The sequence below is a fragment of the Cupressus sempervirens genome, chromosome 4 (assembly GCF_028749045.1).
Source record: "Cupressus sempervirens isolate cs-2001-9-10 chromosome 4, ASM2874904v1, whole genome shotgun sequence".
NCBI lineage: Eukaryota > Viridiplantae > Streptophyta > Pinopsida > Cupressales > Cupressaceae > Cupressus > Cupressus sempervirens.
The window spans coordinates 780422500-780437520 of record NC_143121.1 but is presented as its reverse complement, the minus strand read 5'-3'; the positions used below and the strand labels follow the sequence as shown (position 1 = coordinate 780437520).

Sequence of the window (15021 nt, the reverse complement as noted above, 5' to 3'; positions counted from 1 at the left end):
AGGAATTGAGCATCAAAAAATATCAAGATCACTTGGCACATGAAGGAACACTCGACTAACATTGGACAACTCGACCAACACTAGATAGTAATTAGAACTCAACAGTAATTGGAACTCAACAATAACTGGCAAAAAAAAAGCAGGATTACAAGGCAACCTAGGATACTCTTGAATCATTGAGATGTCACAACCTGAGCTGAATCCAACTCAGATTGAGAAATCCATGTAGCATCTTCAACTGGTCTATTCTTCCACTTCATTAAATATTCATAGTAATATTTTCCTCTTGTGCTTTTACCAACTCTTTGATCCAATATCTGTTCAACCTCTTCAATTCACTTCTTTGGATAATCATCTGGTATAACAACTTAATCATCTGACTCATGATACTTATATAAATCAGCAACATTGAATATATGAGATATATTCGTGTTATCAGGTAACTCAACTTCATAAGCATTACCACTGTCAAATTTCCTCAAGATCTTACAAGGTCCAAATTTCTTTATTTTTAGCTTCCTGTATGTTCCAACATGATATATTCCTCTCTTCAAATGAACCATCACCTCATCACCAACTTCAAACACATGATGTCTCTTAGACTTATCGACATTCTCCTTATACTTTTGATTACTTTGTTCCAACCTCAAGTTCACTTCCTCATGCAAAGACTTCATAAAACCAACAAATTCTTCCCCTTCAACACTTCTCTTCTCTTCACCAATAACATCCCTCAATTATGATACTCCTCTAGGTTGCATTCCAGTAACAATCTCGAAAGGTGTTTTTTTGTATTCCTATCACAGAATCATTAAATGAAAACTCAACTTGTGCCAATACCATATGCCAATTACTTGACTTATCTCCAACTAAACATCTCAATAAATTACCCAAGCTTCTATTCACAACCTCTGTCTATGGATGGAATATAGAACTAAACTTCAACTCAGTATCCATCTTCTTCCACAAAGTCCTCCAAAAGTAACCAACAAACTTAATATCTCTGTTAGAAATAATATTTATTGGTAATCCATGCAATCTAACAATCTCTTTGAAGAAAATCTTAGCAATATGCACAACATCTAATGTCTTCTTACATGGTATGAAATGTGTCATTTTAGAAAATCTATCCACAACAACAAATATGGAATCATACCCTCTTGTTCTCTTAGGTAACCCAAGAATAAAATTCATACTTATGTCACTCCAAGGTTTATTAGGGATAGAAATAGGTGTATACAATCCAATATTCTAACTTACTCCTTTTGCAACTTGACAAATTTCACAACTCCTTACAAACTTCTGAACATCCCTATATATTTGTGGCCAATAGTACATATCCTTAAGCAAACTCGATGTCTTATCAATTCCAAAATGAAACAACACAGTGCTTTTCCTTAATCCAATTAACTCTCATAGAACTTCTTGGTATACACATCTAAATTCCTTTGAATAACATACCTTCTTGAATGAAATACTCATCATACTAACTCATTTGACTTGATAGATTTGGTGCTTTGCACTCTCTTTGCACCTTAGAAAAATCAGGGTCAATATCATACAACTCCTTCATCTCATCAAAACCAAGAACTTCAACCTTCATCTCAGTCAACAAAGAATATCTTATGCTCAATGCATCTGCAACTTGGTTAGTAACCCCACTTTTATGCTTTATCACAAATGTGAAACTCTACAAGTACTCAACCCACCTCATATGTCTCTGATTCAACTTATGTTGACTTCCCAAATATTGTAAAGCTTTAAGGTCAATATACAACACAAACTGCTTAGGAATTAAATAATGTCTCCACTTCTTGAAGGCTTGAACAATAACATAAAACTCTTGGTCATACAAAAAATACTTCCATTTACCATCATTCAAATTCTCCCTAAAGAAAGCAACAAGTTTACCTTCTTGACTCAACACAACTCCTATTGCACTACTACTTGCATCACATTCAACTTGAAAAACCTTATTGAAATTAGGCAAAGCCAATATTGGGAAACTCAACAACCTTTTGTTTCAAAGTTTCAAAGCTCTTATCAGCTCTATGTGTCCACTTAAAATCTTTTTTTATCTCCTCTCATAGTCTCAGTCATAGCATTACAAACAAAATTGAAATTCTTTATAAAATTTCTGTAGAAACTAGCCAAACCATGAAATGATCTTACCTCACCCACATTCTAAAGTGTAGGCCATTTTGAATTTTCTTTAACCTTCTCAAGATCCATTCTCAAACCATCGACTAAAATCACAAATCCCAAATACACAATCTCCTCTTGTATAAAGGAACACTTTTTCAAATTAATCAACAACTTCTCCTCTTTCAATCTCTGCAATACTTGTCTAACATGCTCAATATGTTCTTCATTAGTCTTACTGAATATCATAATATTATCCAAATAAACAATCAAAACTTACCCAAAAATCTCTCGAGAACTTCATTCATCAACCTCATTAAAGTAGTAGGTGAATTAGTCAAACCAAAAGGCATAACCAACAATTCATACAAACCATCTTTTGTCTTGAAAGCAGTCTTCCACTCATCACCTTCTCAGATTCTAATATGATGATAACCACTCTTCAAATCAATCTTGATAAAATACTTTGCTCCACTCAAACAATCCATTATGTCATCCATTCTCTGCATAGGAAACCTATATTTCACTTTGATCCTTGCTGATAGCTCTAGGGTTAGTACACATTCTTGATTCTCCATTCTTCTTAGATGCCAATACAATAGGTACAACACATGGACTCAAAATTTCTCTAATCAAATCTTTTTGCAAGAATTCTTGCACTTGTTTGTTAAGTTCTTCATTTTATGTAGGTGTCAATCTATATGGTGCTTTGTTCGCAAACTAGCTCCAGGAATTAGGTCCATACAATGACTTATACTACTTATTAGTGGTAAACCATTAGGTATATCTTCAACAACAATCTCCTTGTACTCATTCAACAAGTTTTCTATTTTTGTTGGCACTCGGCTAACACTGTTAGCTTCTGCTATCACCCGACCTCTACTATTTTCTATTGCTAGGCCTTTATCTATCATTCAACCATTACTATATTCTATTGTTCAACCATTGCTACCATAACTTGGCCCTCTAGGAATTATAGAAAAACAAACTTGGTTCTTTTTCAATCTGCTTTCCATTAACCATGCAAATTCTAATAGTAGTACATTTTATTTCATCAAGAGCTTCAATAAAAGGTAACAATATTGTATTTTCTCCATTTACCCAAAGAGTGTATTGATTCAATCTACCATCACACACAACATGTCTATCATACTGCCAAGGTCTACCCAGCTAAATATGACAACAATCTTTTGATATAATATCACACAGAACTTCATCAAAATAGTTTCCTATCTTGAATTTCACAGCTCAACTTATGTTCATGCTTGATCCAAGACATGTGGTAGGGTTTAGGATGCTTCAACCTCTACAACTGCAACTTTGTAACCATCTCTTCTGATGCCAAATTCGTTGAACTTCCACTGTCAACAATTACTTTGCACCATTTTCCTGCCATCTTATGCCTGGTCTTGAAAAGACTTCTCCTAAAGACAAGTTCTTTATCCTCAATTTCCTCACTGCATAGAGTTCTTCTAACCATCAAATTTTATCCAACCTTGGGATCACTCTGAGGGTGCACAAATTCACCTTGTATCACAACATTCCTGCTACCACTTTCATTTTCACCAGAGTATCTACACTCAAAGGATCTATGCCCCTCTTTGCCACATCTGAAATAGTTACCAAAAAATCTTCCTCTAGAATAAGAATTACCTCTTCCTTGGTAATTACCGCCTTTCCACTTGGTCTTGCCTTTATCATCATTTTCCACTCAGATTTGTCCTTATCTTGCACAAAATTATCATATCTTCTACCTTCTCCATAAGATCTACCTCCACCTCCATGAAATCTACCACCTCTACCTCTCTGTCTTTGTTCATACTTCTTTGTCAAGATATCCTCAACTTTCAAGGTGTATTGATATGCCTCCTCCACACTCTCCAATTCCACAAAACTTATCTCATCTTGAATTCCAAATCTCAATCCATTTAGATATCTTGCAACTTTCTCAACCTCATCATCCACATGTCTAGATCTAATGTCTAATCTATAGAATTCCTCAATATACTCTTTCACAGTCATGTCCTTTTGTCTCAAATTTTGCATTTTCCTCAACAAGCTAACTTGGTAATCAACATGAAGGATCTTCTTCTTTACCTTGTTCATCATTTTCAACCAAGTCCTGATCTTCTCTTTTCCTCTTCTCTATCTATTAGTTTGTAAATTCTCCCACCACAATGAGGCATGATCTTTCAACCTAGTGACTGCAATCTTCACCTTCCTATTATCAAGAGTGCCTTCAAACTCAAAGAACTTTTCCATATGGGAGATCCAATCCAACACAACATTGGTGTCCAATTTTCCATCATAAGGAACAACTTCCACAACATGATTGAATGTGCTCTAGACAATACTCTCAACAATCTTTCCTCATCCTGATCTGCCTTAGGTTCTAGATTAGGGTTTGGTGTCATTGCTTCATCATCACTTACATCATCAAGATGCACTCCTCTCCTCTGGGCTATCTCCACAACATCTAATATGGTTGCAATTTTTCTCAACACGTCCATAATAGCAATGTCAACATTTCTTCTGCCTCGAACCATCTTTACAAATAGGTTCCTACAAGATCGTAACCCTCTACACATTATAGGTCAAATCCGTAGATCTACCACCCTACAACCAAAACCAACTTAGGGTTTTACATGATCCAATGTCCTTAAGGATGAACCTCAAGATCTGATACCACCCGATGCAAAGAGGGATCCGAATATATAGGGCCAGAGGCACACCTAACCATCCAACCACCTTGCTGAGTAACACAATAGAAGAAAACAACACAGAAAACAACGCTAAGGAGAGAAGGAACAATAAATATTTTATTGATTCATCTAATTATTAGTGTACATGCCCAGCTATAAGGCCTTATGGGTTACATCCAAATACAAAATACAACTTCAAAATCCATGATCTAACTCTAAACTTGCTCCTCCAGGAACATCTTCTCTGAACTCTCTAAATGATACCTAACCTAAACCTAAACACCCTTATTTATACTTGCCACAATGACTTACAAAAGATTCTAGATGATAATGTAATAGAAAGGCCAACCTTAAAATGGGCTGCACACACCCCAAGAAAAGATCCTTACATTAAATTCATGATCCAAATTAAATACACAAGTTGACTCAAACTAACAACCAATCACAAACAAAATTGGTCAAAGAAGGAACTAAGCATCAACAAATATCAGGCTCACTCGACACATGAAGGAACACTCGACCAACACTGGACAACTCGGGCAACACTAGATAACTTGGCTAATACTAGACAACTCGATAGCAACTAGAACTTGGCAGTAACTTGAACTTGATAGTAAGTGATGGAATAAACAAAAATGAGTAGGATTACAAGGCAACCTAGGATGCTCCTGCATTAGAAACACAAACTTCCACTCTCACAAGCCTTATTGTTTGCGTTATATAATAATAAGTTAGAAGAATGGTTAAATCAAACTAACGACGATAGAGTTCAACTAGATAAGTATGTGATAAACTACTTCTCTATGAGGATGATCTCATTTTAATTGCTAGAATGATTGATGGGCTAAGGGAACTCTTGAAGGTGCTTAATACCTTCTGTAATGTTGTTGGGATGCAAGTGAATTCTAGCAAAACCAAACTGATAATCTTCTCAAGTTAACAAGAAATTTGAGGACAAAACATTTTTCTATTCAAAGGGAATCTTTTATAACTTGGGATTGACTTTCACAATAAACTCAATTGGGAAACATGTAGAGCTAAATGAATTCAGGGAGGCTAGAAAGTGCTACATTCTTTACAAAATGGATGCATGAATGCAAAGTAATGCGATTGGAAACCAAGAAGATGCTTTCCTTGGTGATCCTTTATACATGTGAGATTCAGGGTAGCACCATATTAGAAAAAAAAAAAAGGAGGCAAATAGTGAGATTTCAAAAATCATTTAATCATCAACAACCTAAAAATTAAAGTTGTTGTCCCTTATGAGATCTTATTGACAAAAAACAAACATATTTTGTTTAGAGGCTTCAACAACAGTTTGGTTAAGCTATCTAAAGAGATTTCAAGATATATAAAGATATTATCGCCTTAAATTGATCATGGATGGAAGATTAGACAGAAAAAAATGTAAATGAAACAAAATGTCAAATGGATGAAAAAATAGAGTGTTAATATGAGTAAATGTACAAAAAATAATGAATAAATAAAAGATTTGTTAAGAAAAAATCTGGGACTAATACAAGGTCAAAACAGAATGAGAGAAAAAAGCATACTATATCAAAGAATTCAACCCCACGGGAGATTACTAGGAGAAAGTATATAGTGCAGTGTAGGACACGTTCTCACATTTGAGGTATACAATAGGTAGATGAGTGATACCTAAGAAAGAATGAAAGGAGATAATTTGTATCTTAAATTTGTATCTTGTAACGTGAGAGCAGTAGAGCCATAATAACATTTTATCATGGAGAGTCTAGTGTACAATGACATCCACATTAATTACAAGATATTTTATTAGTGAACAATTTAGATACCTTATTTGAAGAAAACACAACTAGACAACACGATATAAATAAAAATAATAATCAAAATTTACAACAATTTTTTTTTTTTTTAGAGTTTGAAATGACTTAGGCACCTTATTTTGAAGTGCATGCTAGTGGAAAGAGTCTCATAAACTGTTATTGAAAAAACTTACTTGTTTTAAAGTGAGTAAGAAGCTCATCCTCCCAACTCATTTCACTCTGTAGCTACCAATTGGTATAACGTATTGCCAAAAACAATTCTTGCTGTAGATTCTTCTTCTGTCTCCAACGATCTCCGTCAAAGATAAAATTGAGATGCTTCTCGTTTCTTTAAACAATTTTGTCCACAAAGTTCTCAACGGAGCTACCATCCATCGAATGCCAACTTGTAATCGTAAGTAATAACAACCTAAAAACTCGAGTGTTCGATATATGTGAGATGGGGCAATAATGGAATGACTTCCAAACTAAAGTCGAAAGAAGGGAAGCCCGTTTGAATATGGCAATGGCTGCAGGTGCAACAGCTATTTTACAGACTTCCTTAGAGCCCCGGAAATTTCATACTTCTGTCAAATCCCCTTCTCTCAATAAGCCGAGGCGTCGATTTCAAGCATGCAGAGCTTCTTGGCAGGAGGTATTTCTACTGATATTTATGAATGTGAAAGGCAGTTTGAAGTTGTGGTGACCTTTTAAATTGCGCATTGTGCAGGTTGCTGGGGTTTTAATATTCTCTGCAATTCCCTTCACTGCCGTGAAAGCAATTGCAAACAGTCCATTGGGAGCGCATTTACAGGACAGAATGCAACAGACAAAATTGTCGGCCGTCAAGGAAGCTCCTCAGAGAGAAGCTTCCTTGAGGAGAGCCAGAAATGACAGGTATCTGCTTACCTTCTTTCTTTTATCTTTTCATTCAATTGTCTCGGAGAGGTTTTGTTAGGGTTTCGGAGGATTTTTTAAGGGCTAATTTTGCGCCATTTGGCTAGACAAACAATTTAAAACAATTTGCACTCTAAATGAAAATTCCTATAAATTTGATTAAAGATTCGTTAGTTTTTCAAGTTTCTGAGATAAATTCTTTTTGTTTCCTTAGAAATCAACCCCATACTACACATGTTACCGTTTGTTAGAGACTGGGACATTGGCTTACTGTTCTATACTAATATATAACCTCAATCCCCTGAATTCTCTAACCACTGATAGTGATCATAGGCTCAATTATCCCTGATAATAACTGAACTGTTGTTAAATATCATACAATTTTCTAAATATACATGCCACATTTAACTCGAGATAAACTCTAGGGTGGCCCATTTTACTGCGATCCGGAGCTTTTCTATCAGGCTTTTTCTCTACGTCAGCTCCTCTGCCTTACAACTTTATCAAGACTACTGAACTTAGCCCATATTTTAATTGTTCTGAAAGGTGTAATTGCAGTGGCAGAAAGTAGGGAGTTTTATAGCTCGAGCGTGTTGAACCACAAATAAATAAATTAAATAGCTGATATAGAAAATAAATAATAGGCCTAAGAATAAAAATAAAATGCATAGCTGATATAGAAGATTTTGAGGACGCTATAATTTTGTGTATCATAATTTGCATCTAACCATAGTGAATAATGTAATTTTAATGAAATAATTGTTTACTTTAGTAAATAATATATTAAGTAATTATTTCAAAATAATTGTGTAGTTAAATATGTTGTAAATAATTTATTTGTTTTTGTTTAAATTTAGAAAAATAAAGTACATGCTATTAGTTTGAATATATTTTTATGTTTAGTTTTATAAGTAAAAATGCTAAGCTACTAGTTTTGTTACCAGTTTGGGTTGAAGGGTTTGATTTGTGGGTTTTCTTTTTGGGGTCACATTCATTTTGGTTTCATTTTTATGCAAAAACATATAAAAACTAGAAATATTTACATATTTACAGTAATAATTAAATTTAAAATACACCACAGATAGCATCTTATATTGTATCATGAACAAAACCATCATAATAATAGTCAAATTCAAATATCATGACATCTATGTTAAATTTTAAAAATAGTAATGTCATATCTCAACAATAAGCCACAACTGATAATAAATCATCACATGGGTCTTCAAAATTATCATCACCACCATCCATATTAAATGATGTAGGTAGTAATAAATTAGAACCACAGATAGTGCCATGTTGACTTTGGCGCTCACACTCGCATTTTCGCACTAGCACTCTCATGCTTGGTAGTTGGTTCATTGTTAACATTAAGTGCAACAAAGCTGGAAGTGGAAGCATTCAAGTTGAAATGCTTTTGTTTGATATCCACTTGTGTCCCTTTCTTTGTAACTACTGTTAATTTATGATCAGATTTAAGTGCCAGATTCAATTTGATTGTTTTGAATATATGCAGAGATTTTGTTCTAGACTAATAATATAAATAAAGTCATATATGTTCTTATGACCTTCAAGGTAAGAATTACTCAATATAAATCTGTTTGTAGATAATCCTTTTTTTTAATGCCCAGGAAGAATTTGTGCTCAATGTATATATGTCCTTATTACATCTTGAATTATTTAATTGTTATTATAGGTTGACCGATTATACATACACTGCAGAAGACTTGCAAATTGTTTATCACCGGTTGATATAAATTATTCCTTGATAAAGGTATTCGACATCTCCTATATATATATATATATATACAAGAAAGAGGCAAATACTAAGGGGACGTGACCCCTTTGTACAACTCTGCACCCAAAATGACATGACCACTTCGTACATCCTTTACTGAACTGACATGACCATTATTGACAAGGTTTGGTGAACAGCTCAATCCATAAACTGGTCAACGCAACCATGATTAATTTTCTACCGTATGTCAATTGTGACAAGTCATATATTGGAGGAATCATCGATTGGATGTGTCTTAGGTAATGATAACATGTTTAACATAAATAATCATGAGTATGTTCAACCACTGAATGTGCTACAACATACATGAATACCTAAAGGCCATATAGATATTCGATGGACATAACAATTATTTGAATGTGAAAATTCATATCTTATAATTTTTTATATGGTATATATATTCATATATCATATATGCATACACAGTTATATAAATATATACAATTATATCTTTATAATGATATTTTAGTTTAATCAAAGAGTTCTTCTTAATGTTTACCTTATGTATTGTCCGACAGAAGCTATAAAATATTAACTACTTTGTGTATGTGTAAGGAGGTGCAAGTTTGAATGCACATACATCAAGTCCTTTGCCTTTTTTAAGAGTAGTTGATTGCACTTTACTAAGTCGATGAATGTGTATGTGCTCCAACTTGACTCAGATGTGGTTGTACTAACATCCTACTAAGAAAAAAATTAGAGAGTTTAGAGTTACAAAATCTAACTTATATAATCTAAATATACATAGAGCTTGAAAAATAAAAGATTTGTTTTTCTATAAAACTTGTGATAAACTTTTGATGGCAAGAGGTTGTAGGTGTGTGAACAATTGGTCATTGAAGCACCACCAACTATGAACATTGATGTTTTACTTGTTTCAAAGAGCATTAATCCTAAAGTCATGGACCATGCAAAAATCTAACAACTCAACTCTCATTGCATTCCTAATGTCATGATCAATGAAAAGTCTACAATTGTTGCCTTGTATCCTTGATTAACTTTAACATCTTTATGTGGGGCAACTCTAGTTGATATAGAGGGGAGCTAAACACTAAAATATTTGAGACTAAATGCAAAGGCAAGAAGATGTAGTAGAGTGGTTATTTTGTTCCTCTCTTCAATGATTTTGTGTAGTTGTTAAAAGAAATTTTGCAATTACAACAGATTTCATCTTCTCAATGATTGAGTCGATGTCAACATATATCTCACCTAAATAGAGCCTATCCATGTTGTTATAATGGATCATGGTCAATATTGTTACGAAAATAAATGGTACAAAACCATGCAAAGAAGAAAAATGAACCATACACAAAGATATAAGTGGAAAAATCTGTTAACAGTATACTAGGAAAAAAAACTGATGGGCAAAGATATTCCATATTCATTTTCAGGAAACTTTCACAATTTTAAAATTCTTGAAAAATGTATGAAAACATGATTTCTCATAGCATATAACAACCAAGGTGTAGAGTCCCAATTGAAGACAACTTTCATTGGGCTTAACATGATTGTGTTCGAGCATGAATGGGTCTCGACTCTCAACAACCTATTTGAAAATCAAAATAAAAAATTAAATTACAAAAATTAAACAAAATAAAAAAGTTTGCTAAAGTGAAACATAGTTAACTTACCTTCAACAATCCAATTTTGAGAATCTTCTAAATATGCCTTGTGTTATGTGGAGGTTGGAAAATGAACATTGCGATCTCTTTGAGCTTAGCATGCATTTGTTTAATTCAATTAATTTTAGTGCTAATTGTTTAGCATAAGGCGGAGGGAGTGGACAATATAAGGTTTGCAAAAAATGCGTGAATAATGCTCCTTAACCAATAAACTAGCCACTTGACAATTTTGAGCATAGTCTGTCATGACTTGTATAACATTTTGAGTACCCACTTCCTCAATGGCTTGACACAAAAATAACAATAAATGCACCACCCTTCATCTCCCCTTTGCTTTGCTATACGTTGCTCTCAAAAACATTGCTTCTATAGGGGACACTACAATACGTCGATCGATAGTTGATTTCTTGCATCTTTTGTTCCATTAGAAATGATGGAAACCCTTGTTTTGGCCCACAAATCCCTTATGGGCTTCAAGGACTCCTTTTCAAACTCCACCTCTTTTTTCAATAAGGTGCTACACACCTCATAATTGGGGGCCTTACCCTCTTTTGGAGCCTCATTAATTGCTTTCATCATTTGTTGCCAATATGGTGATTGAACAACAATTGTTGCCATTCACATAGAGATATTATGCAAAGTGTTGATTGACAATTGCTTGGGACTCATTTTGAAATGCAACTTTTAATGGTCCCTTTGATCTCTTATGTTTTTATGCCATAGGTAGCTGGATTGGGCCAACTCCCATCATATTGATATTCGAAAAGAAGTACAAAATAGATCCAAAAAAAGGTTGTCTGAGAAACTAATCCATAAATTGTCACTAGGTAATGTTCAGATTAAACCTACCTACCCAAAACCATACAAGATGGATACCAATGAAAATGACAATATGCTAATAAACTACCAAAAATTGTTGGCGAGCTAGAAATATAATAACAAAAGCTATCAAATATATGAACAATATTTACACGATTACTTAATCGGATATAGAAAAAACATCAGAAAAATATCAGTACCCTCCCCACCTCCAAGCACATTGCTACCAGAGTTAAAAGAGGCCAACCCTCTTCTTGGGCCTAGGGTTGTGGATGTCCTTGAAGAGGAAATTGTTTTGGCTGATGAGAAGACTCCGCTCCTCTGCTTCTTTCTTTGTTTTCCTTGCATGTGCTGTGTGAGCATTAATCACACAATCTCCTTTGTAACACTGGTGGGAGGGTCCATTCGCAATCTCCTCGATGTCCCTTTCATCATCTACACTACAATCCTCTCTGCATTTAGGCAGTGTAGGAAAGTCTAACTCTTTTAGTATCACATTTTGATCTTCTGGAATCCAGAAGCCTTAGCATGCCTTATACCACGAAACCATTCCATGATGGGAAGTGGAAGCAAGGCGGCTTCCTTTTGTAGGAACATGAGGTTCCTGTCAAAAGTCTCCATCCTACTCTTTAGGCCCTCCAATTTCACTAAGATGATAAGTGGAAACTGATGAACCACCCCCATAAACTCCCTTTTAGGGCTGAGGTAATACTGCTGAGAGACTGGAATGGTTTGGTCAATACTGATGTTATCCAACACCGTCTATCTCTCCTAGGTATTTGTGTTTGGAAACTCTTTGACACCAATTTTCGGCCCTACCATTCCTCTAGCAAGCACAGAGGCCAGGAAAATTTTTGTGAGATCAATGTTAACCCTATACCGGTGGTAAGTAGGAAGTCACTCATTTCCTAGCACAACCTTAACAACATGCAGGATTAGGGGGTGCTTCAGATTCAACATCCGCAAAATCCTCTTATAGAGACATCTCCTAGATTGGCTACCATATTACTACAGGGCTCCAAAAGGATTGGGGTATACATTTCTCTAGGCTTATATGACTCAGGCTAGGACAAATGGTGAGACGTCTTCCCAAAGTTGCATGATTTTATAGCCGCTACCCACTCACCCTCATAATTCCCCAATCAAGCCAAATCTTTGCCACGCATAACTTGCCATAAATAAGCAGCCAATCCTTCATACCACTCAATCTTGGTTGTTTATATGCCATAGGTTGCATTTTCAGGTGTGCACAAAAATGCTATAATGTCTCCAACTAGGATTATACTTGATTCACCCTAAAATTCCTAACTAGGATTTGAATTGCATTTGGAAATGGCAATTTGTAATGTTCCCTACTAGGAAGCTGTCAATTCCCAAATATTAACGTACATCACTATGCATTTAAATTGGATTAAAATTAAAAAATAGTTACTGATTCATAATGCCTACTCAAGCCGTAATTCCTTATGTCTCTCCTAAACATCAACCCTAAAAAGGATGGGAATTTACTTGCCCTTAGGGTGTTTGTACACCAATCTACAAGTGAGCTTCCTTAAGGCATTGAGAATGTATCTTCATACCTGACAGGACTTTTCCTCAATGCCTCGGAAATATATGTCCTTACCTGTCTTGGAATTCCCCTCCCTTGTGAGGTTTTACTCCACCTCTCCCTATCAAAACCAGCCTATGCTCTTAACGATACCAGCAAGTGATTAAGGAATATATATTTATAATGCATAATAATATCTGATTCTTTCATCAGAGATAAATAATAATTCTCTGATCATCTCAATGCATGATCCCATTTCCTTATTGATCCTTTGATGCCTGAATGTGTTTGATGGAATGCCTCCTTATAACTATCAATTAGAATGGGGGTATCATTTCATGAATGATGGAACACCATCCTTTATAACTAGCCAATTAGTCCTCCTTGTGTTACTGATTATTGATTTAGTCACAAAAAATCCTTTGCTCATCGAAAGTCAATTGCTGCTCTCTACTCAGGGTTGCCGACTTATACTTGTCAAATTATAATTGATAATATTAATCAGTGTTTGGCATACTATTTGCTACCTTCTAAATACCTCACTGGTAATGGTATAGACGGTTGCCTTCACCTCTTCATGACAGCAACTTGAACAGAATTGACATATTGCTGGTGAATAATAACTGTAGATGTAATCTGTCATGGAGATATCAATCAAACATCCCTGACACCCTTAGTGAAGCAATATATTGTGTTCTTTTTGGTCTATGTTAATCAGTGAAGACTCTATGCAGTGTTGACTTATTCCCGTGGATATCCTTAATATTGTACCCCGGACTCTGAAATCAGTTGACATTAATAATCTTGCACGATAAACTCTGTTCTTATATCGGATCAACTATTACAAGTATTGTTGTATAATATGTTCCTTACTCAATATTCCTTGATTCCCCACACAGAACCACTAGAATACTCATCAGTAATACTTATCGATATTGCGATTGACTTAAATTAACTTTTCATTAATAATATATAATTTTTTATTGCTAATCTTTTGTTCTCTATTATTATTATTATTTTGTATTCAGAGAGGGGGCACTACAAATATGTGGCTCTTTGTAGGTTGAAGATTAGAAGGTGGTGGAGGCTTCATCACTTGGAATCCTTTCTTTGGCAAAAGATTATGTGATTTACAGTTTGCTGCTTGATCTACTTTTTCTTTCTCATCAATATATGTGCTGACTTGTGATTCAAGAACATCCTTACCATCTTTGCCTAGGACAAATTTAATGCCTTGTCTAACTCCAGGGATCTTGCACAAATGGCCTTTCACTTGATTGTATGAGCTTGAATGTCTAACATTACATTCACCATGAAACATATTTGCCACCACTTGGAAGTTGGTGCACTATTTAACATATTTTCAAAGGGGAGAGTTTGTGTTTGTTTTGTTAGTTGGGCTTACTCATTGATCTAGAACTGGATTCCATTGTAATAGCTAAGACAATTAATTTAATAAGCAACACATTTAAAGAATTGAAACAAATGAAATAAAACAAAATATACAACTTAATTTATTATTGACAATTAAGTATCTATTATAGATTCCTAGAAGAATGAAAACAAAACAAAAACTTCAATACAAAACAAGAGAGTCCATCTGTAAAAAAAAATTAGGATAAGAAAACCAAAAACCTGAAAAGAAAGCTACCTCTTTTAAAGAAATCTTCCTTTATGATCTACATGGCAAGAAATGGACTCTCGTAAA

General features: G+C 34.6%; 1 protein-coding gene across 1 annotated transcript in view; it reads left to right on the top strand.

The window, feature by feature from the left end:
- The first annotated feature begins 6829 nt into the window (after positions 1-6829).
- LOC149563718 (Chlorophyll A-B binding family protein) overlaps positions 6830-15021 on the top strand; it is a 53100-nt gene continuing 44908 nt past the window's right edge. Inside the window, exons 1-2 of the mRNA XM_089826856.1 lie at positions 6830-7283; positions 7359-7525. Of these exons, the coding sequence (XP_089682982.1) occupies positions 7149-7283; positions 7359-7525 (302 nt within the window). The 5' untranslated portion in view covers positions 6830-7148. The remainder of the gene's footprint in view (positions 7284-7358; positions 7526-15021) is intronic.